At 38.0% G+C, this 22,223-nt stretch overlaps 1 protein-coding gene across 3 annotated transcripts in view; it reads right to left on the reverse strand.

The window, feature by feature from the left end:
* Positions 1–2,756: 2,756 nt before the first annotated feature.
* Positions 2,757–22,223, reverse strand: part of srgap2 (SLIT-ROBO Rho GTPase activating protein 2) — a 117,211-nt gene continuing 97,744 nt past the window's right edge. For 2 of the 3 annotated variants that reach the window (XM_055222182.1, XM_055222183.1), the window contains exons 11-23: positions 20,966–20,993; positions 20,773–20,803; positions 17,633–17,693; positions 17,401–17,478; positions 15,972–16,106; positions 13,807–13,912; positions 10,477–10,701; positions 9,465–9,538; positions 8,452–8,650; positions 6,697–6,834; positions 6,080–6,281; positions 5,584–5,694; positions 2,757–4,207 (exon numbers count right to left, since the gene is read on the reverse strand). In XM_055222182.1, the coding sequence (XP_055078157.1) occupies positions 3,626–4,207; positions 5,584–5,694; positions 6,080–6,281; positions 6,697–6,834; positions 8,452–8,650; positions 9,465–9,538; positions 10,477–10,701; positions 13,807–13,912; positions 15,972–16,106; positions 17,401–17,478; positions 17,633–17,693; positions 20,773–20,803; positions 20,966–20,993 (1,970 nt within the window). In that variant the 3' untranslated portion in view covers positions 2,757–3,625. The remainder of the gene's footprint in view (positions 4,208–5,583; positions 5,695–6,079; positions 6,282–6,696; positions 6,835–8,451; positions 8,651–9,464; positions 9,539–10,476; positions 10,702–13,806; positions 13,913–15,971; positions 16,107–17,400; positions 17,479–17,632; positions 17,694–20,772; positions 20,804–20,965; positions 20,994–22,223) is intronic. The other variant, XM_033965938.2, reaches the window with a different exon arrangement.

A 22,223-nucleotide genomic window follows, 5' to 3' on the forward strand; every position in this document is an offset into this window, starting at 1 on the left:
TTGCATAAACCCCGCCTCATTTTAGATACTTGATTCTGATAGGACACGGGTGTGGGTATACGCGGTAATACTTAACATAGTGATAAATAAGGCCTCATCCAAGTTTTGGCAAAAGGTAAAAATGTGAATTAATACTATTGATAGAGGTGAGATTTTTCTAAGGAAATTCATAAGCTACAGTCGAGCGAGCTACAATGTGTTTTGGTCTTTTCAAAATAAAGCTGGTTTGACGTCGCAGTGACAAAGATAGACCCTTTCAAAATAAAGCGGGTGATTTGATTTGCATTTAAATTTGAGAAAGACTGAATTATGAAGTGCTAAACTAATATAATGCATGTCTAGGTTGTCACATAGAGAATAAAAATGCTGTAATTTCAATGTGATTCTGATTAAACCTGGTAATTGTCACATGGTACAGCTCACAGAATCGTTTTGCTCTGCATCAAAACAAATTGGAAAGACATATTTTTTTTAATTTGAAACCAAAATGTGGACCTGACAGTCTCTTAAAAGGGTCTACATTGTGTCTGCATTCACTATAACCGCATACATCGAGTGCATATTCATCCATTTATCAACATGGTCCATTCGATTGGCCAAACCGTGATAAAAGTTGTTGCTTTTCAGACTGCGGTGGACTGCATGCTCACATAGGCGCACACACATGCTAACTTACACCTGTTTAAACCTGTTACACTGTTACACATTTTCACCATAGCATCAACAATCAACATGAGAAATTATATTAAAAAAAAAAAAGAAAAAAAAAAGAAAAGCCAATATAAAAACGCATCGGATGAGGTGGTCGCGGTTGTGCTTATCTCACTCTTTGCAAAAAAAAAAGAGACATCTGCAAGACCCAAAATTCCAAGAATCCAGGAAAGGAATTTTGATTTTAGTGGGTTTTGATTCATTAATTGATTGTATAATTTTGCTTTTTGACAATGTGTCTTTTCTCAACAAACCAACATCTGCCAATAAGATTTTTTGTCTTATTAAAAAACAAAAAAACAAAAAAAACAGTTTCAACAACATTTCTGGTGTTAAGATCCACCACCTGCTTGTTTCCATGGAGATCACATTGCTTTGCCTTGAATATTCCACAGTATGGCATTAAACGTATCGGTTTTGCATTTATTCAATTAAAGGTGTTTTATAACTCAAAAAAAAAAAAAACCCAAAAAAACCAAAACAATGAAAGACATGCATCCTTTCTGTGAACGAGATCGCCTCTCCACAGATCTGAGCTGTAACTGGGAATAGTGGCATCACCCGCTTGAGCTACGGAAAAATGTAAGTTTAATGCTCTACCGTGGAACATTCAGGGTAAAGCAATAACATATCTATGGAGACGAGCAGGTGGCATATGCTCCGCCAGAAAAGTTACATTTAAAACAGTAAAAAAAAATAAAAAAAAAATGTATAAATAAGAAAAAAATAAAAATAAAACTTAAAATTCTAGTCATTTTAGCTGATCCAGATTTTCTCATTTTTTGCAGTGCTCCATTATCCTCTGCGTCACGTTTCCAGTTATGAATATTAAACAACAAACATTAAAATAGTAAAAACCCTTTTGAATTTTTAGTCCAAAAGTTAATTTCCAAGTTGTCTTTAATTTGCCGCTGTGGCCACTACTACTTCTACTATTACTACTACTATTACTATGACTACTGCTGCTGCTGCTGCTGCTGCTGCTGCTGCTGTCCATGGCCCCAGCATGCATGAAAAACCTGAAGTTGTTGTTGTTGTTTTTAGCTGCCACAGAAAACCTCCACGCAGCTAGGTGGAGCCACGTGCACAGTCTCCAAAATATCATCCATGGGTTCACTGGTCCGTTACATCGAGCGAAGAGAAAGTAAAACGGTTTAAAACAGCTAGCTTGCTCTTTTGTTTATTGCTATACACATGTGAAGGGGCTGGCTACAGGTGCACAGCTATAGTCATGTTTTTGGGCACTCGTGGGTTTCAGGAAAAAGACGTACTATTTAGATTTGAATAGTTTGATCATAGCTATGGTCATGGAGGACAGTTAACCTGGTACGAGCAGTATTTAAAACATGACGCTCACTTTCTGATTAGCCAGTTAAACCCGCCAAAAAACATAAGCATGTAAACTCTAACGTAGTTGCAAAGTTTGTATCTGTTAAACTAATAATGGATTGTTAATTTCAGATATGGGTCTCAATTTGGTTATGTTTCTGAAAAAATAATAAAATAAAATGCTGTGTACGCTGTGACCTTACACTAAAATATCAATGGAAAGAATACGGCAAAATTTATGAAAAAAAAAAAAAAAGAGTTTAATACATGAGCAGTGCCCAAGTAGAGATTTTTTTTATCAACTGTTCACAGCAGCAATTTGTGCTACATCAGCTAAACGCTACATGTTAAACTGTGGGTAAGGATTTGAGTAAAAACACACAATTTCATGTTTCAGGATAAACATATGTTGTATTTTCTCATAAGAAACTTGCTCATTTCATTGCTTGTTATGTCCTAAGTAAAAATACTACTTTTGATACCTGCAAACCCAGAATAAGCCCTTAACATAAACGCACAAACTGTATTAAAACATTTGTGTACAAGTAGCCAGCCTCTTTCAAAGCACTCTCATCCACTGCTGTTAAAACGTCTCTTTTTGATACTACACAATCAAAAGCACAACAAAATCACCATCTACAAATAATGGAAGAGGTGATAAAACATAAAGCTCTTGGTCACGTGACTTTTGCTCATATTTCGACCATTTTTTAAAGTTTTTGAGTGATTCAAAAAGGTCCAACTTTATTTATACAAGCAGCAAGTCAGTGTTGTATTTGTAGCTTTTCACAGTCTTAATATTCAAACACTTTTTTCCACTTGCGATAGGCCATTTGAAGAAAGAAAAACGTCTATAATACACATTTAAATAGTGCTTTTTGTATGTAAAGGCAAGGCTCTCTCTTGCACGCTTCAATACAAATATTTAAAACTTGGATTTCGAGAGTTGCAGTTTTCCATCCGGAGTCCTGATCCCTTTAGAAAATAGGTTAAATCCAGTGACGCTCCCAGAATCTCTGATGGCAAAAGTCCTAAAGGTGGAGCAGGGAGGATTCAGGGGGAGATTGGCACAAGTCCATGTGGACATTTACTGATTTTAATGCTACATGTCATTTTGCAGCTGGTTATAATAATAAGAATAATAATGTGGTCTGGCTGATGTAACCAAAGCTCATTTAGATTAAAGGTTTAGTTTTGAGGAGTAAATCCCTCAATATTTGCAATTAAAAATATAATTTCAACTCACCCTAATTTCAAAATGTTAAAAGAAACAAAGCATGAGTCCATTATTTGATTAAGATTGATTAATTCTTTCATGGAAGATTTAAAGTAATATGTCGGCTTTATAAAAGCTCAACACTTTTATTAGATTTAATGAACCCATAAACACAGAGAGAGATGAACACTGGCATATAAAGCCTTTCTTAGTTGAATAAATTATCAAATTTATCTGGATGAGTTTCATAACAGTGTCACAACAACAAAGTGACTGGCAAGAGCAGAACACTGAGTGTGATTTAAATGTACTAAAATGAGCCGTGGTTAAAGAGACAAGACCCTCTCATGTTACTCCACGTTAATGGTCCTAAGCAGGACACGATTTGTCATTGGCCTGTGGTGGAGGAGGTGGAGGGGGGGTATGGGACAGAGAGTGTCCCCCAGGAGGAGGCGCTGTGGGAGGGACAGTGGACGTTGGAGACCCCATAGCAGGACTCCCACTGCCCCCGGTGCCTTTGGGAAACACCACAGGTTTAGGCCGGGTGGCTGGAGGTCTGAGCTCCCTGAAAGAGGGCACAGAGGTGGAAAGGGCGGAGGAGGAGAGGGAGGGGGAGGTGGCGGAGGGGAGGGGGCTACGTGGTTGACTTTTGGGCCTGAAGGAGGAGGGCACATCACTGGCAGAAGAGGCACTGCGCTGGAGGGGGTGTGGGTGGTGCGACCCCGGCCCCTCGCTGTCCCGGAGCAGTCTGGAGTGGAGCGGGCTGGAGGGCTCGGATGCCCCTCCGGACCCTCCTCCACCCCCCATGCCCCCGGACCCTCCTCCACCACCTCCCACGCCCTTCAGCTGCTCCAGAGTGTCCAGCACCACGTCCGGGGTGTGTTTGGAGGAGCTCTGCCGCTCCAACTCACGCAGCTCACTCAACGCCGTGCTCATGGCCGCCTCTATGTCCTAGGACAGAGGAGATGTCATCAGCCCATTACAGGATGTGTAGGACTACAGCAATAAAATACAGCTCATACGATTATTCACCAAAAACACTCAACAAGCTGATACAGATCTACAAGATGTCCAGAGTCATGTTTTACATTATAATGTAGTAAGAAGCAGAATGTGTTTGTTAATGTGCAGAACTCAGATTAAGGTTAACAATCTTTTTTTTCTGCACTCTTCTCTTTTAATGTTAATTTTATGATGATTATTTATGTTTTGATTTGTTGTATTGTGATTTTAATGTCTTTCTTATTCTGTAAAGCATTTTGAAATACTTTGTGTACCAATTGTGCTGTACAAATAAACTCTCCTTGCTTTAGCCGACCCTAGTAAAAGTCAGACAAGTACTTCAAATGGACTGATCGAAGCTAGGCCTGACACGATAACAAATTTTGAAGCAAAACCTTGATTAAGATTAAAATAAAGCATAATAATCCCAGTAAACTATTTTTTAAAGAGACAGTATCATTAAAAGTAGCAGAAAGCAACAATAGTTGCAAATCTTATCGTACTACAACAAAAATACCAAAAACTCCCCACTTTTGCAAAGAAAAAGTACACACGATAAATATGGAGCCCCAAGATCTAATGTCCCAGCTTTCAAATACTGAACCATAAGTTGATATAGAGATTATTGCGACAGGCCTAATCAAAGTGTCACAATAATGAGGTGAAAGATCATTGACGTCTTTCACATAGACACATGCAAAAATAGCTTCCTTCTGCATATTTTTCAAGAAGTCCTTATGTCTGCTACTTTTATCTATATGTGTCACTATGTTTGTTTTGGTTCGATTGGGCGCTTCCCTTTTGGTTTCATCTGCACCTTGATATTGCTCTGTGAAAGTGCCATGAAGCCACTCAGATGAACTTGTAGGAATTCATCTTGGTGTAAGGTTAGCATCTTGGTACATTTACAACACAAAAAGGAAGGAAAGTTAAAAAAAAGGGAGGAGGAAGTAAAATGCGAAAATATGTTTATGTAGTCTGGAGGGATTTACGGAAATTGCTTTGTCTAAAGAGGTCAGATTTAAAGGTCATATATTACGCAAAATTGACTCTTGTGAGTTTTTAGCCATGTTTGGATGGTGTTGCTTCATCAAAAACAGACCTGTAGTTGTGTTTTGTTTCATTCACACATGTTTGAGTAACCCTGCACTATTAGTTTGTAACATCTACAAAGCTCAAAATGCTCTGTTCCACCTTGTGATGTCATGAAGGTTCCTTTGACTTTTAGTTCAGTAGAGATCAGCAATTCCACGTTGAAATTATCCAAATGATTATAGCAAAAGTGTATGGAGGTTTAAAAACAGTGTGGAGCACTGTAGTTTTACCTGTGAACTATGCTCCACTTGTGCAATGACCTCTGGATCCAGAGGTCTGTGGTTACTGAAGCTTTTAGAGCGCCCCGCGGGGGTCGATTTACGCAACTGTGGGCTCTCCACCTAAATACACAGAACATTAGTTTAATGAGAAATGAACTAAAGATATTTAAGGTTCACTGTGAAACTTTTGTGTAGAGGGGTCTGCTATCTGTCTGAGATGTCGTTGCTTAGCCTGAAATGTTTCCCAGTATGGCATTAAACTTTTCTAACTTGCATTTATTCCAGTTATAGGTGCTTGTATTACTTAAAAACACCTTTAAAAATACATTCTTACTGTGAACGGATTTACATGCCACGTGGAGATGGACAGGTTTAATGCCATGCTGTGGAACATTCCAAGCAAAGCAATAGCATTGCCATGGAGACAAGCAGAATACTGACCCTCCATTAGAAAAGTTCCCTTGTGCACCGTTAATAAAGAGAGGCCTATAACACAATGTCTTGCCTTGCTCTTGAGGGAGGAGTGTCTGGTGACCGAGTTAAGAATGCTGTGGGCACTGACTGGTCTCTTGTCTGGACTCTCCTTCACCAGAGCGCCCCCCACAGGCAGGGAGGCGGTCCTGACGCCTGCATTCGGGGCTGTGCTCTCACTGTCTGAGCCTCGGAAAGCTCTTCGAACGCTCGTGGACTCGGGGCGCTTCCTCATCCTGAACAAGATAGAAGAATTCCAATCACTTAGATGAGTGTTTGTCAAACTGTGGTGTGTGAGCTCCTTCAGGTGGTTCTTGGGCAGCTCATCGGTTTGTGGGTTTGCTTAATTCATTTCATTAGTTCATTTCATCCACTTCTTTCCTCCTCCTTTGGACAATTTCTTGTTTAGAACTACAGTGGAAACAGTATCGTCCACATTTAGACCTGGTTTAGTCCGAGATTAGACCTGGGATTTCGATCTGGTGAGACTCGGAAAGCCACATCTTTTCTTTGGTGGAACTTTGAGAGAAAAGTTTGAGAACCACTGACTTAGACTTACACACAGGACTCACCGGACAGTTGAGATTTAAATTCAATAACATATCAAAAGTGAAACTATTTTGTATATTCAGTTGGTAAATATAAACGTACTTGTTGAGGTTTGCCAGATAAATATCAGCCACATGTGCCCCTGTGGGTGAAGCAGCACTCCCCCTTGTGGCCACTCGCTCTTCCAGCAGCTCTTTCATGTCCAGATCAGGTTTAGGACTTCCCCTGCCTCCATCAGATCTAGAAATAAACACATGACCATTTTCTAAAGAGTCACACCAGGATGTAGAAGTTCTGGTAAATCCCCAGGAATTACTAGGAAAAACCATAAAGACAAATAAAGCTTTTAAAAATTCCTTTAACGACGCTCCCAACCACACCCTTTATACACAAATAAAAGAACGGTTCTTTTGTATTTCCAGTTCTGTAGAACGTAACATCTTCGCTGTCACATATTTAAATTTTATTATCTGTATATTTGTTTTTATTGACTTTTTTCTGAAGCATTTTGAGCAGCTTAAGCTGTATTTAAATATACTATATAAATAAAACTGAATTTTATATATTTATTTTTTTTTATCATAACTATTGTGCAACTTGTAACAGGTTTGGTCTTTCTTTACAATATGGTTGCTAGATAAAATTACAACAATTATTGCAGTAATTATTGCATTAATTATTAGAACACCTCTATCTAATCTGAATCAGGAAGTAAAATTGTCAAAGAAATGGAAAATTAGGCAAGATTTCTGTCAAATGCAAACAGGTTAACTGCAATTTAGGAAACTACGTAATACAACCAGTAAGTGTAATATTTTGTCAAGAATTTGTAAAACACAGAAGGACCAGTGACCCCTCACAAATACAGGGGCATTTCCTACTTCTCGTTTCTTACTTGGAGCATAACATCTGTGGTTAATGTGGAGATCACACAAAATTTGACAGTACTTGGTTAGTACTTACTTTACATTCACGCACATTTTAGTTAAGAAATCATAACTATTTTGTAACTTATACCAGCTTTGGCCCTTCTTTACTGTCTGTTTGCCAGGCCCATGTTGAACCAAGAAGTAAAATTAAGTAAATAACCTAAACTGAAGGGAAATCTAGGTAAAATACATGTAATGACATACATAAAATATTATTGTAAGTGTAATCTATCCACATTTTCTTTGAACTATTAGCGACAGTAGCTCAGTTTTCAGTGTTCACTGATCCGAAGGTTGGAGGTTCGAATCCCGCTCTGGATGTAAACATCATTGGTAGATCAGTCAGATCCACTTATTATTGTGTTAATGGCAAAAAGAAGTTTCAATATTATCGTTTATCGTGGGATTTTCAGAAACAATATATCGCACTTGACCAGGGGATGATGAAGTACTCAAATTTGTTATTTAAGTAAAAGTACAGATACCAGTATTTCATGCAGATTTTGAAAATAAAGCTTCAAATGTGGTAATTTTGAGAAAGATTTGTGATGAATTTTGTTCAGATAAAATTGATTCCCCCCCCCCCCCCCCCCCCCGTTTATATTTGTATAGTTTTGTTTGAACAAACTACAAACATGTTAAAAATAAACCCTCAGACTTTTCAGCAGGTCTCAAACAATAATGAATTATTTTTACTTTTTAGACCAGTTCAAAAATGTAGTGCAGTAGAAAGTATAGATACTGCTCTCAAATGTAGTGAAGTAAAAGTAAAAAGTATGCACTGTGAAATCTACTTAAGTAACATACAGATATCTAAAATTTCTACTTAAATACAGTACTTTAATTTACTTCATTACGTTCTGCCTCTGCACTTTCCAGGTGTAAACACAGGTCCGCCCCCTATCTGTGAAAATGTGCAGAATCTTACGTGTCTGGTATAACGATGTACTGATGCGGTATGAGTCCATCGGTGCAGTTGTAGCGCCCCTCCCACCAGTCTGTGGAGGCACGGCGATACAGCAAAAGCACCGCCCCTTTTTTGAACGACAGCTCCTGATTGGTCCGTCCGGTATAGTCAAACCGGGCCACAGCTTCAAACGGGTCGCACTCTGAAACACCCAACGAGCCTGTGTTTAAAGAGACGGACAGGGGACAGGAAGTGACACGGACAAACAGGAAGAAGAAACAGAAAGTCAAGGAAAGGGAAACAGGAAACAGCCAGGTTATTGCAAAGCAGGTTAGAGTGAGCGCATAAAACTGTATCACAGATGATTGTGCAAGTAGCAAAGCAGCAAAGACGACAAGAAACAGGAACAAGACAGTTTAGGGCTGTAGTTTTTTAAAGTCTCTGCACCTTGTTTCATGGAGAATATGGTTTTGTATATATCTTTTGTGTTAAGTTTGGTGAAGAATAGAGACATTTGGACAATGGTGGAGGAAGTACTAAATTTTGTTACTTAATAAAAATACTGATACAGAGGCAAAAAGTTGCTCAAGTAAAAGTATTCAAGTACTTGCTTAAAAATGTACTTTAAGAGTATAAAGTATTTCACACAAGTGTCAAAAACTTTAGTCAGGATGTTTCCACGAACATGGTAAAAATAACTCCTCAAATCATATGAAAAGTACTTTTTACTTTTCAGTCCTGTTTAAAAATGTTTTGGAGTAGAAAGTAAAAAGTATTCACTGTGAAATTTACTAAACTGATATCTAAAAATTCTACCCAGGTAAAGTACTTTGTTACCTTCCACCACTGCTTTTGGAATACACTGGATGGGTCAGGAATATGTTTGGAGAGCTGGTAACTGTTAAAAATGAAGTAGTAGTAGTACAACATGGCCTTAAAAGCTGTTTGCAGTTAATAATCGTAAACAGGTCAAAGATGTCAGTGCATACAGTGTAGTGCATGTTCTGTACACAGGTCAAATAAGATTCACTCACCATCATCACTGTTGCCGGCTGAGATGTCAGGAGCAGGTTCCTCCACTAGAGGGGGCTCACAGTGCGGGCTATCACTGGAGGAGAGGCAACAAAGGGGAGGAAGAGTTAAAAACATGAACTGAAACAGAAAATAGCACGCACGCACACGCACACGCACACGCACACATACATATATATATATTCTTGTATCTAGATTGTACAAAAAAATAGGACATTACTACATCCACATATCATAAACATAACATAAACATAAACCTGTTTTTAAGCCACATCTATTTTTGTTTACATTGCATTTTTTGGCATTTTCGGTATGAAGAATATCAGACTACAACCCCAATTTCTTCTTAAATTATTATTTTTTCTTCAATTCTACCAGATGATCCAGCTCTTTTGTGTTTTCTAAAGGACCAGACCAAATATGCAGAATTATTAATGCAATAAATAAATAAATAAAAATACAATTCTGGGTGTGTTATTTTTCATTAAGCTAAACTAAAAAGCTAAAAACAAACTGTCAAGTAATGTGTGTCTACAACCAAAGTCCAATCCAGCAGCTACAGACAAACCAAACTTTCTATTTATGGATTTCAGCTTCTTCTTTTAGGTGCCATTTTGAAGACCTTCACCGATTAAAAGATACATTTTTAGTTAATTCTAATTATTATGGCAACAATCCCAGTTACTCATCCCTCTCAAATCCATTGATAGAACATGATTAGTGCTGAATAGTCGGGTCATGAGGGACAGAAGTGATCATGTGGCTCCGGTTGCCATGGTAAAGTGTTAGCATCTGTTACTTCTGCTAACATGCTACACCTCAAAATATGTTACCCCTCACCTTAACTTTTTTCCTCCTGTTTCCAAACTTGTACATTTTTTATAACCAAAGCTTAATCTGAATCTTAACTTTACTCTGTTCCTGTACGTCATCACTTCCAATAACCAATCAGAGCGGACCATCTCTCCCGACCCGTCACTCCAGCATTCACCACAGAATGTAAAGGCCTCTCACCAGAAGTGGTCTCCAGTGCCCGGGATGGTGTATACCGCCCCCTGCAGGTCCTGAGCGGAGGGGAAGATGTCGCTGTGGTGGATGATGATGGTTTTGATCAGCTCGTTCACATGAGCCTGACACGAGACCTGGTCGTTGCCTTCAGGGACCGACATGAGCGTGGGACCAAAGCAAATGGCCAGGTTATAAGGGTCCATCATGTTCTCTTCACTGTACTGGGACAAGCTGGGGGCAAAGGGCAGAGGTGCAGTGTGGTTACTTCAAGGACTTTCCACTGCATAAGTTGTTTCAGCTTTAATGCAGGTCAGCAAAAAATTGCCATTTGATTAATTCCATCTTGGTATTAAAACTAGTCCAGAAAAAAATGTAAGTAGTAAATGTAAGTTAAAAAAAAAAGTGATTAAGAGATTCATTTAAAAGAAGTAAGTAAAAACTGTTTGCAGCATTGACACATTATACACATTATACAGAACATTTAACATTTTGCATTTATGAACTTTGTGAACTTATTTTAAGTGTTTTAGGGAGTCTGGGGGCTTTGAGTAAATGATATGTAATTTCCTGCATTCTGGTGCATTTTATGTGTAATATTTACTCTACAAAATTATCATTCTTTCTGATTTTATGTATGGGATTTGACAAATAGTAAAAAAATACAATTAAAATTTTAAATAAAAAATTCAGTAGAATGAATACTCTCTGGTATGCTACAAACACTGTCAAATATAAACTTAATAAAAAAGTATACCCACAACATTTTTTCCTAAACTTTTTTCCTAAATCAAAGTGCAAAGAGCCGCACTGGAGGCTTTAAAGAGCCGCATGTGGCTCTTTAGAGTGTGGTTGCAAACCCCTGGTACAAAATAATTAAAAGCCTTTATTACCACATGGCAGATAAAGTTAAAAACACACCAACGCGTTTTGGCTCTGATGAAGGCCTCAGTTTTTTCAACTTTGTATTTGAGACTAGTCTCTATGTTGAAGAGCAACAAAAGAAACATTTTGACCCATCTCTACACATCCAAGTAGCACTCCAGCTTCTAAATCAGGAATCTCAAACTCACGGCACGGGGGCCAATTGCGGCCCATGAGACAATATTTTGTGGCCCGCAGGACAATATGAAAGTTAAACGTTAGTGTGGCATTACCATGTTGCGCGTAGAAGGTTCCGCCAAATCAGTAAACACCAAACACACGTGTCACTCGCGCTGTGAACTCCCGTCACAAAAGATTCAACAAATAACGATGTATATCCATAAAATCCACAAGAACTGGCAAATTTCCTCATGTATGTTGAAAACGGTGATGACAAAGCTTTTTTTGTGGAATACTTGATGCGGCCCAACTTCACCCAGACTCTGCCTCCTGCGGCCCCCAGATAATTTGAGTTTGAAACCCCTGCTCTAAATTAATGCTAACTCGTCATTATCGTCATCATCATCATCATAGTATTATCATTATTATCAGAATTATTATCATCATTTATACAAAAAGTCAAATTTCTTCCTCCAAAGTCTACAGTGATGAACTTTACTCCAAACCACACGCTGTTTTCACTGTCGGAGAATTGGCTGTAGACTTCTCCATTAAAAGCCCCAAGCTGATCCTATATTAAAATTAAATCAATTGCACAATATAAAAAGACACAACCACATTCACTGTATTCACAACGTCTTAAGTCGACCAAAAAATCCCCTTCCCCCTTTATTAGTTTAACTGCATTCTTGCTCGTGTGTTTATTTTCACATTCATTTGGTTATTACTGTCCAATTCAAATATACAAACGTCTTATGAGTTTCAGTTTTGTATATATGTCCATTTGATGAGCTGGTTGGTGCCACAAATTCCTCCACAAAATTAAGTTTGTGCGGTGAAATGTGGTAGAGGTGAATGTCTGAGCAAATAAGCAGGACCAGAAACGGAAAATTCAGAAACTCCTTTGAGACAACATTCGGTTCAAGTATGAATATTTCTGTTCTACCTCTGCGAAGACGGCGAGTGCGAGAACGAACGCAGCGGCCAGTTTATTCGCCACACATGGTCATCTGCTTGGTATTCAACTTCAAGTGTTTAAGACCCAGGGGTACATTTTAAAATATGGATGAGAGGGAGGAAAAACAATGAATAAAATAATATGACAAAACTAAACTTGGTCTAAAGTTGGACTAACCATGGACTAAACCAGGTCCAAACTGGGATTCAAGTGCAACCAGGGCTAAACTAGTTATTAAGCTTTAAATGAGGTGTAAAATGGAACAAAATAGTAAGAAATTTAAGTTTAAAGCCATACTGTGGAATGTTCTTGGAAAAGCAATAACGTCTCCATGGCGACAAGCAGAAAAGATACAGAGTGTGCTTTGAAATAAGGTTTAAACTCGATTAAAACTGATCATAAGCCTGATCTATGTTATGTTATATACAATCTGTCTAAAAGGATTTAATTTCAAGTGACTGAGCTCATTTGGTGATTGGAAGGTTGGTGGTTCAAATCCCACTCCCACAAATGAATACTGCCTTTGTGTCCTTGGGCAAGACACTTAACACACCTCGCCCCCAGTGGTGTATGAATGTGTGTGTGAATGGGTGAGAAATGATGGGAAAGCGCTATATAAAAATGTGACCGTTTATCAGGTGCTACCGCTCACTTTATAAACGCCATGTGACCTCATCATGCTCTTGTTGCTACGTCAGGTCTGGGAGCACACAACAGGTTAAAAAAAGGTTTTTAAAAGGACTCAAACTCATTTACATCGCCTCGTTCTTCAGCGTGAGAAAACGTTCACACCTTTTGCTCAATGTAGCTGTTTAAAGTAAAGAAATGTCCATGTTTACTATAAATGATCTTTTGGCATGTGTTTTACTATCTGTTTATTCCACTTAATTATCAAAATACAAAAAAACAACACATTTTAACACATGACTAGTTGTTTTTTCTGATAAATTGTTGCAGCTCTAAAGCACACCTATGTTCTAAAGGAAGACAGAGATGGCATTTCACACGTTTTCTTCTTCCAACTCCTTTCCGAGCTTAAATAAGATAAAATATGTGAAGTGTGCATTAAGTGTACTGCATACACGCGTTCATTTATCTGCTCAAAAATAAATAAACACCCAAAATGAAATGACGTGAATAATATTACAGACCGATCTAGAAATGACCTGAGCGTAACCTGAGTCTGTTAACAGCTCTATGTGTTTTGGCACATCACAATTATTACTAAATCTTTCCTGAAATATTGGAAATGATCTTTAATAACGTTCGTGGTCATTGGAAAAAAGCACAACTTGGCGTGGTTCACTCGTTCATCCCCAGTGTGGGTTTGGACTCACTGGTTTAAGAAGGCGAAGAGGTATCTCATGATGATCAGGGTTTTGCTTGGCAGAGGCTGGAGCACTTTCTTTATGTGAACGGCCCGCTCCTGGAGACTCTCCATGGCTGAAAAAAACAACAAAACACAAGATATTTATTTTGTTACTAAATAATTTAACAATATTTAAAGCCGGTACCTGATTTTTACTGCCTTAAAAATGTGAAATACAGAACTAGTTCATTTTTAATGGTTTGAAACTCACTCCTCTCTTTCCCATCACATTAACATCCTGATTATAAACGAAGGGCACGGTTTTTGTGTTACCAGTGATGGGAAAAATAGTTTAAAAATGTATTTAGTTACAGAATATGGAATAACTGCATTAAAATCACTCAACGCACTTTACATCAAGGAACCACTCACACGTTAACACACACATTCATACACCAGTGTACACAGACACCGGGGATGAGGTGGGTTAAGCATCTTGCCCAAGGACACAACAACATGATTCATCTGGGAGCTGGAATCGCACCGCCAACCTGTGAGTCAGTGGATTTGACCGCTCAATTAATGATCATTCATTAATTGTCAAGATCGGGTTTTGAGCTGCCAACCTTTGGATCAGTGGACAATCAACTTAGCTACTGTCGTACACTGCCTGGCCAAAAAAAAAGTCACCATCAAAAAAAAGAAAAAAAAATACAGGTCACACACTCTAATATTTGGTTGTTCCGCTTTCAGCTTTGATTACGTCACACATTTGCTGTGGCATTGTTTCGATTTCGCTCCTGAAATGTCACAAGATTTATTTCCATCCATTGTTGCATTAATTTTTCACCCAGATGTTGCATTGATGATGGTCGAGTCTGACGCTGCACAAAGCTTCTCCAGCACATCCCAAAGATTCTCAATGGGGTTAAGGTCTGGACTCTGTGGTGGACAATCCATGTGTGAAAATGACGTCTCATGCTCCTGAACCACTGTCACAATTTGAGCCCGATGAATCCTGGCATTGTCATCTTGGAATATGCCCGTGCCATCAGGGAAGAAAAAATCCACTGATGGAATAACCTGGTCATTCAGTATATTCAGGTGTCAGCTGACCTCATTCTTTGAGCACAGACTGTTGCTGAACCTAGATCTGACCAACTGCAGGAGCTGGTCAGGTCTATGTTCTATTTGCTTAGTTAAATCCAGGTGGCGACTTTTTTTTTTGGCGTTCAGTGTATATCGGTATGTGAGGTATTTTCTAGCAGCGCAGCACTACATCAAACTGTTATCTTGATTCACTAATAAAATAAATACAAATAACACGTGCACACCAGCAGAGTGCAGACATATGGAATGTGTGGGAAATACACACACACACACACACACACACACACACTATAAAAGCTGTCACATACACATCTCAGGACTCTCTTCTATCCTTTCCGTAGAGTCCATTGCTTCATTTTTCACTTTATCTGTGTGAAACTCATTAAACTCCTCTGACTTTATGTGTCAGACTCTTGCTCCTCTTTGACGCTTGCACCAGAAACGAACATTCTTACAGGTACATGGTCCAATCTGAGTACTGTATTCTGCATACTTAGAATCATTTTACATCGAGTTTCATTTAATTAATAGTAAAAACACAACATAGGATTAAAAACAGCTTTATGTTTCTTATCACATGCACTCATCACAAGAGCAGTATTTCATATTTTTCTCACTACTTCTGTGCAGTTTGAAGCCTAAACGTGTGATCAAATACTGTGATTGATACTCGGAAAGTAGCTGTATTCTGAATATCACCAAACAAACAAGTACCAGAATGTAGTTACTCAAAATCAGTATTTAGAATAAGTCTTCTCAGTACATGTATTCAGTTACTTCCCACAGTAATGCTAACAACAACTAGCATGCAAACTGTGCACCAGCCTTAATTCCTGGATGCAGACAGCACACGGAAGTCTTATTTTGAGCTGTGTTTGCTATATTTTTGTGCTGGGGTGAAATATTTTACAGAAGTACATGAGAAAAATCAGGTACAGCCTTTTTAAATGTCCTATCTACAGCATGTGCCCCTACTGGTGACAAAACAGCACTACAGCGATAATACAACCAGGCTTATGACCTAATCAGAGCCGTCCCGTGAAGAGGAAACACACAGAGACAGATGGAACAGAGGAGACGTACAAACGCAGGAGATGAGGTCATGGAAGACTTCCTTTGGGAACAGAGCCGTGTCCAGGCCTCGGAAGTACAGCTTCAGGACTCCAGCGATAGAGTCCATGTCATGGTCGTTTTGGTCTCCGGCCAAAGGATCCTCGCCTTTAACAGGGCAAAACAATAGGGAAATATGAAAGAAGTACTCAGAGTCTCAAAGTCTCAGTCATTAGCAGGTTTCAAATAGCAAAAGTCAGTAAAAGTAATGTTAAAGGGCCCATATTATGCCATTTTCTGATCTATGTTTTAATGTCGTTTCTTCATCACAAACAGACCTGGAGTTGTGTTTTTTTCAGACTAATAATAAAAGGTTACTCAAATGTGTAAATGAAACAAAACACAGGTCTGTTTTTGATGAGATAACAGCATAATAACAGGTTTTAAAGCTCACAATAGTCAATTTTGTGTAATATAGGACCTTTAAGTTTATCTAAAGTTCTAAAGCTACTAACAGTATTTGTAATATGGTTCAGACACATCTAAAAGTTCAAACTACTGCGCATACTACTATATTTAACATTTGAAATTATGCTAGATAAAATAAATAAATAAATACATTTCCAAAACATTTTCTAGGTGCTGGTGTGATAGATTGTCAAACCATAAAAGGAGTAAGAAAGTGTAAACCGCTGCATGCAACTAGCTTTCAAACACTCAAAAACCTGGTGGCACGTCACAAGTATTCACATTTTTAGAGCATATAAGTGAAGGGGCATTTCAGTATCGCCCCCTGCTGGTCAGTAGCATTGAAATAGAACTACAGTCCTGCAATGTGCAATGACACCTTTTTTGTTCCACTTTTAAAGGTCCTAAATTATGTAAAATTGACTCTTGTGAGATTTAAGCCATGTTATAATGTTGTTACCTCCTCAAAAACATATCTGGAGTTCCACCTCGTGATGTCATCAAGTGGTAGTTTTCAAATTGACACCTACATTTTACCTTTAGCTCAGTAGAGATTGGCAATTTCAGAGCTGAAATTATCCAAATGATTCTCGTGATGGTGTGTGGAGTTTAAAAACACACTTACAGGAGCACTTCCTGTATTACCGCATGACATCACAAGGTGGAACAGAGTGTTTTCTATTTGAGAGAAGAACTCAAACGTCTTAAAAATGCAGGGTTTGTGTGTTAAACATGTGTGAATGAAACAAAACACAACCCTAGGTATGTTTTCGGTGAGGAAACAATATTATAACATAGGTCAGAACATAACAGAATATGGGCCCTTTAACCTTGTGCAGCTGTTTTGTTTCATTCGCAGATGTTTGAGGAATCTGCTTGTGTGTTTTCTACCCAAACAAAAGGCCTAAATCATAAATGCTGTCTAAGAATCAGAATGTATAGAGCCTTTAACATAGAATATAAGACAGTAGATTGAAGTCAGAGTCCTTCATACCTCTCTCAAACGCGTTCTTGATGTCGTTGACCTCCACCTGGGACCCAGACACTCTGAAAATACCTTCGTGCTGCAAACCTACAAAGCGCAAACACATGGTACAGGTGTTATCGGGACATGTGCGGTTTACATTACGGGTTTAAAGTTGTTTACTCTTCCCCGGAAACATTTAAGACAAGACGACAATGAACCAATCAGACACAGGAAATCAGAGCCGTGTGATCCTCCTCACCGTGACGACTGATGAAACGGATGCAGCTCTCCACCATCAGAGGAATGGCCTCTCCAGAGTCCTGACAACAAAAACAGAAAAACAGATATTATTAAAATCTTAAGTAAGCCTCTTGTTGCATTTCATAACTCTGTTTGTTTACTTATGAATCCCAGATGGTTTATTCTTGGTTTAGTTTTGGAATAGTTCTAGCTTAAGCTTTTTAATGTGGGTTTTAGTATTTTTTGTATCTCAGTACTTCAATAGCTCAAAAATGCATTTATTTATTTTATCAAAAACTTATTTAAAGCAGTTTTACCAGCAGAGGGCGCTTAGCAAAGTCAATAAAAATTGTTGCTAATGCTAGTGGGAGCGACCTCGGGAAAAGAAGCGCCTCCTTGGTCTGTTATTAATTTTCATATCTTGAATTACGGACACAATAGTTAAATAAAAACACCACGATCATGTAGCGTGTATTAATATGAACATTTTAAAACCAAAATGACGAGTCTGACAGCTGCAGTTAGAGAGAGAGGGGTGACAGCTTTTCAATAAAAAGTTAATTGCAGCCAGAGTCGATGGAGCCAGAAGCGCACCCATGCTCACTTCAGTCTAATTTGGGTCTAAACCAGGACTAAATGCTCACTTAAGTGGATATAATCTTCTCTAAATTAGAAAAAAAAAGAAAAAAATCAAACGTTAACAGGGATGTGCTAAAATATCAGTTTCATTTGTCGTAATATTACATTTGATGATACAATCTCAATTTAATTATTCCATGTCAACGCTACAGTTTTGTTGCTTGTTTAGAGAAAATAAAATTGTTTATTCAGTATCTTTGACATATTCACTGGTTTGTTTATTAAAAGTCCTATATTACACAAAATCGACTCTTGTGACCATGTTGTTTCCTCCTCAAAAACACACCTGGAGTTGTGTTTTCTGGATTCAAAATGCTCTGTTCCACTTTGTGATGTCATGAAATGGTAGTTTTCAAGTTAACAACCAGCTTTTACCTTTTGTTTAGTAGAGATTGGCAATTCCAGGGCTGAAATGATCCAAATGATTCTAGTGAAGGTGTATGGAGTTTAAAAACACACTGGAGCACTTCCTGTATCACCACATGACATCACAAGGTGGAACAGTGCCTTATGAGTTTGAGAGAAGCAGGGTTCGTGTGTTTAACATGTGAGAATGAAACAAAACACAACTCCAGGTCTGTTTGTGAGGAGAAAACACCATTATAACATAGATCATAATATAGAATAGTGATAATAATAAGTAATAATGAGTCTTTTTTTGTATCACGTTTCTGCAGATAGTGTTTTAACAAAGGAAAACTATTGTTAAAATGTATTTTGTCCTTAAGAAATAGTGAAAAAACAACGATCACTGAAAATCATGTGCAATATAGAGAGTATCATATTAAAACTACGACATTAACGTGAGTCATGTATCGTGCGTTATGTCAAAATGTGAGGGGCTTAATGTGAAACTGATGTGCAAATATAAAAACAATGAATGAATTACTAATTACTATATAACATGTTGGTATGATTTGCACACTCTGCCTGTGCACACAGACTCACAGGGACAGGGCAGAGACGGCAGGCACACGGGGGAACGCTCTGTTGCTATGAGACCGTTTCCTCTTTGTTTGTTGGGTTTTAGTCATAACTGAATCAAAGGGAACATTTCAGCACGTGCGATGGATAATACATGCTCATAATGTAATATAAATGAGATAGTGACCCAGATAGTAATGATTAATATGAATAAACCTCCACATGAAATAACCTTTGACAGACACTAAACTAAACACCCACCAGGGGGAGACAGGAAATACTCAACTGTCAATTAAACACACAGTATGGAACTTTATGGAGATGGCAGATCACCTGAATGATTGCATGGAAATGGAAAGTTAAAGCCAAATTTCTATTTGTTTATTCATTTTTAAGCTCGAAGAGAAGTGGGAAGACTAAATATAAACTTGTATTTGTACCTTTGTGAAGGTTACATTTACAGGTTGGTATATTATTAGAAAGGTTAGTCCTGGTTCAGTCCTGGTTCAGTCCTGGTTTTCTCCTAGTTTTAGTCCTGGTTTCCTCCTGGTTTCCTCCTGGTTTCTTCCTGGTATTAGTCCTGGTTTTGTAATGGTTTAGTCCTGGTTTAAGTCCTGGTTTAGTCCTGGTTTCAGTCCTGGTTTTAGTCCTGGTTTTAGTCCTGGTTTTAGTCCTGGTTTCCTCCTGGTTTAGTCCTGGTTTAGTCCTGCTTTAGTCCTGGTTTAGCCCTGGTTTTAGTCCTGGTTTTAGTCCTGGTTTTAGTCCTGGTTTTAGTCCTGGTTTAGTCCTGGTTTAGCCCTGGTTTAGCCCTGGTTTAGTCCTGGTATTAGTCCTGGTATTAGTCCTGGTATTAGTCCTGGTTTAGTCCTGGTTTAGTCCTGGTTTAGTCCTGGTTTAGTCCTGGTTTAGTCCTGGTTTAGTCCTGGTTTAGTCCTGGTTTAGTCCTGATGCGGAGCTGCGTCTTAGTTTTGAATTATGTTAGTTCTGATATAGTCCTTCATAAGAACAGTTTTAGTCCAGGTTTAAAACTGGTTTAGACCCTGTATTAGTCCTGCTTGGTCCTTCAGTTCTAGTTTTGGCTTGGTTAAATTAAAGTTTAAGTTTTTGTTGTTTAAAGGTCCTATATAATGGAAAATGGACTCTTGTGAGCTTTAAGTCATGTGATAATGTTGTTACCTCATCAAAAACAGACCTGGAGTCATGTTTTGTTTCATTCGAACATGTCTGAGTAACACTTTATTATTAGTCTGTAACATCTCCAAAGCTCAAAATGCTCTTTTCCACCTTGTGATGTCATGAAGTGGTAGTTTTCAAGTGAACAGCTACTTTTATCTTTAGTTCAGTAGAGATTGGAAATGCATGACATCACAAGGTGGAACAGAGTCTTTTGAGTTTGAGAGAAGAGCTCAGTCTAAATACGCAGGGTTTGTGTGTTAAACATGTGTGAATGAAACAAAACACAACTCCAGGTCTGTTTGTGATGAGGAAACAACATTATAACAGATCAGAAAATAGTGTAATATGGGCCATTTAACAAACATTTATAACTGAATTTATATTAATTTAATGTAAACAAACACATCAAAAACACTGTACCTGCTTCCGTACAGCTGAATTCCTTCGTCCACTGAGAAAAAAGTGAAAAACAAAATAATTGCTTAATTTTTAAGAATACACATAAAGACTATTTATAAACTAGAGTCTGTCAAAGCACTTTTGGTCAACACACGTGCTAAAATATACAGTTAAATTCTAAGTTTAGCCGATTTCCTCTATAGGCCACACCTACCTGGCAATGCAACAGTCAGTCTTTTGACCTGAAGGAGACAGGAAACAGGAGAGAGGATGTGACAAGATTAGAACGAGAACCATAAGGAAACAACTTATATTTACACATGAGGATGACATGTTTGAGCATTACATTATGTTTCTAATCAGTCTCACGTCTCACAAACTACTTCTATAACGATGTATCCCATATACTTGATTTATTTACTCTAAGGTACTATATTATGTTTTTAATTATATTCATTGTAAAGAAATCCTCAAAAAAATAAAAAAATGATACAACACTTAACTTTTATAAGAAAAAATGCAATAATAAAGCACATTTGTTCTGTAATTTTGTTATGATTATCAGCTCAATTTAAGTTGTTTTTTTTTTTTTTTTTTTACTTCAGCCCCTAATAATGAAAATAACCCCCCACACACTCACACACACAAACACACACACAGACACCCCCACACACGCCCCTAAATAATCGTTAAATGAAGTGAAATACAGTTATAGGCTATATATAAAATCCAAAGTTGTTGTTTTCCTCATATAAATAAATATGGAAACCACACTTCCTGTTTAATCTGAACACACAGTATATCGGATATGCTTCCTGTCTCTCTCCCAAATGATTCCCTAACACTCCACAGCACACACACACACACACACATATATACACACACGCACAGCTACTGTCAAAATACAGCTCGACTGTCGCCTGATTCTGGCAGAAGTAAAACCTCCAGTGAAAATGTGAAACATGTTCGTGGCTCCTCAGCTGTGGGGAAACTCATACCAGTGCATTGAAATACGACTATTTATAATCCGTGTGATGCCCTTAATTTGATATAATTTAAGTTGTTAGTTATAACTTGTTTTTCATACATTTGTTGGCATTTAATGAAAAAAACCCTCTTAATCCTCCAGTAAACTTCATGTAATTCTTTGCATAACTTTAAATGTGTTGGTAGTTTGTTCAGTTCTGTTATACTGTGGTCCCTCATTTATCGCGGGGGTTTTGTTCTAAAAATAAACTGCAATAGGTGAAATGAAGGAGTGATGTAGTCAGCTTTATTTTTTACAGTTATTCTATATGTTTTGCAGCTGTAAAACCCCTCACCACACACTTTATACACTTTTCTCACACAGACATTCACATTTTCTCACATTTCTCTCTTGTTTAAACTCTCTCAAAGTTCAAAACTTCGTAGGCGTCTTTGTCGGTGCAGAACGTTTCATCGACATTGTGGGATTTGTCGGGGAGAAAATT

The sequence above is a fragment of the Periophthalmus magnuspinnatus genome, chromosome 5 (genome assembly GCF_009829125.3).
Source record: "Periophthalmus magnuspinnatus isolate fPerMag1 chromosome 5, fPerMag1.2.pri, whole genome shotgun sequence".
Taxonomy (NCBI): Eukaryota; Metazoa; Chordata; class Actinopteri; order Gobiiformes; family Gobiidae; genus Periophthalmus; species Periophthalmus magnuspinnatus.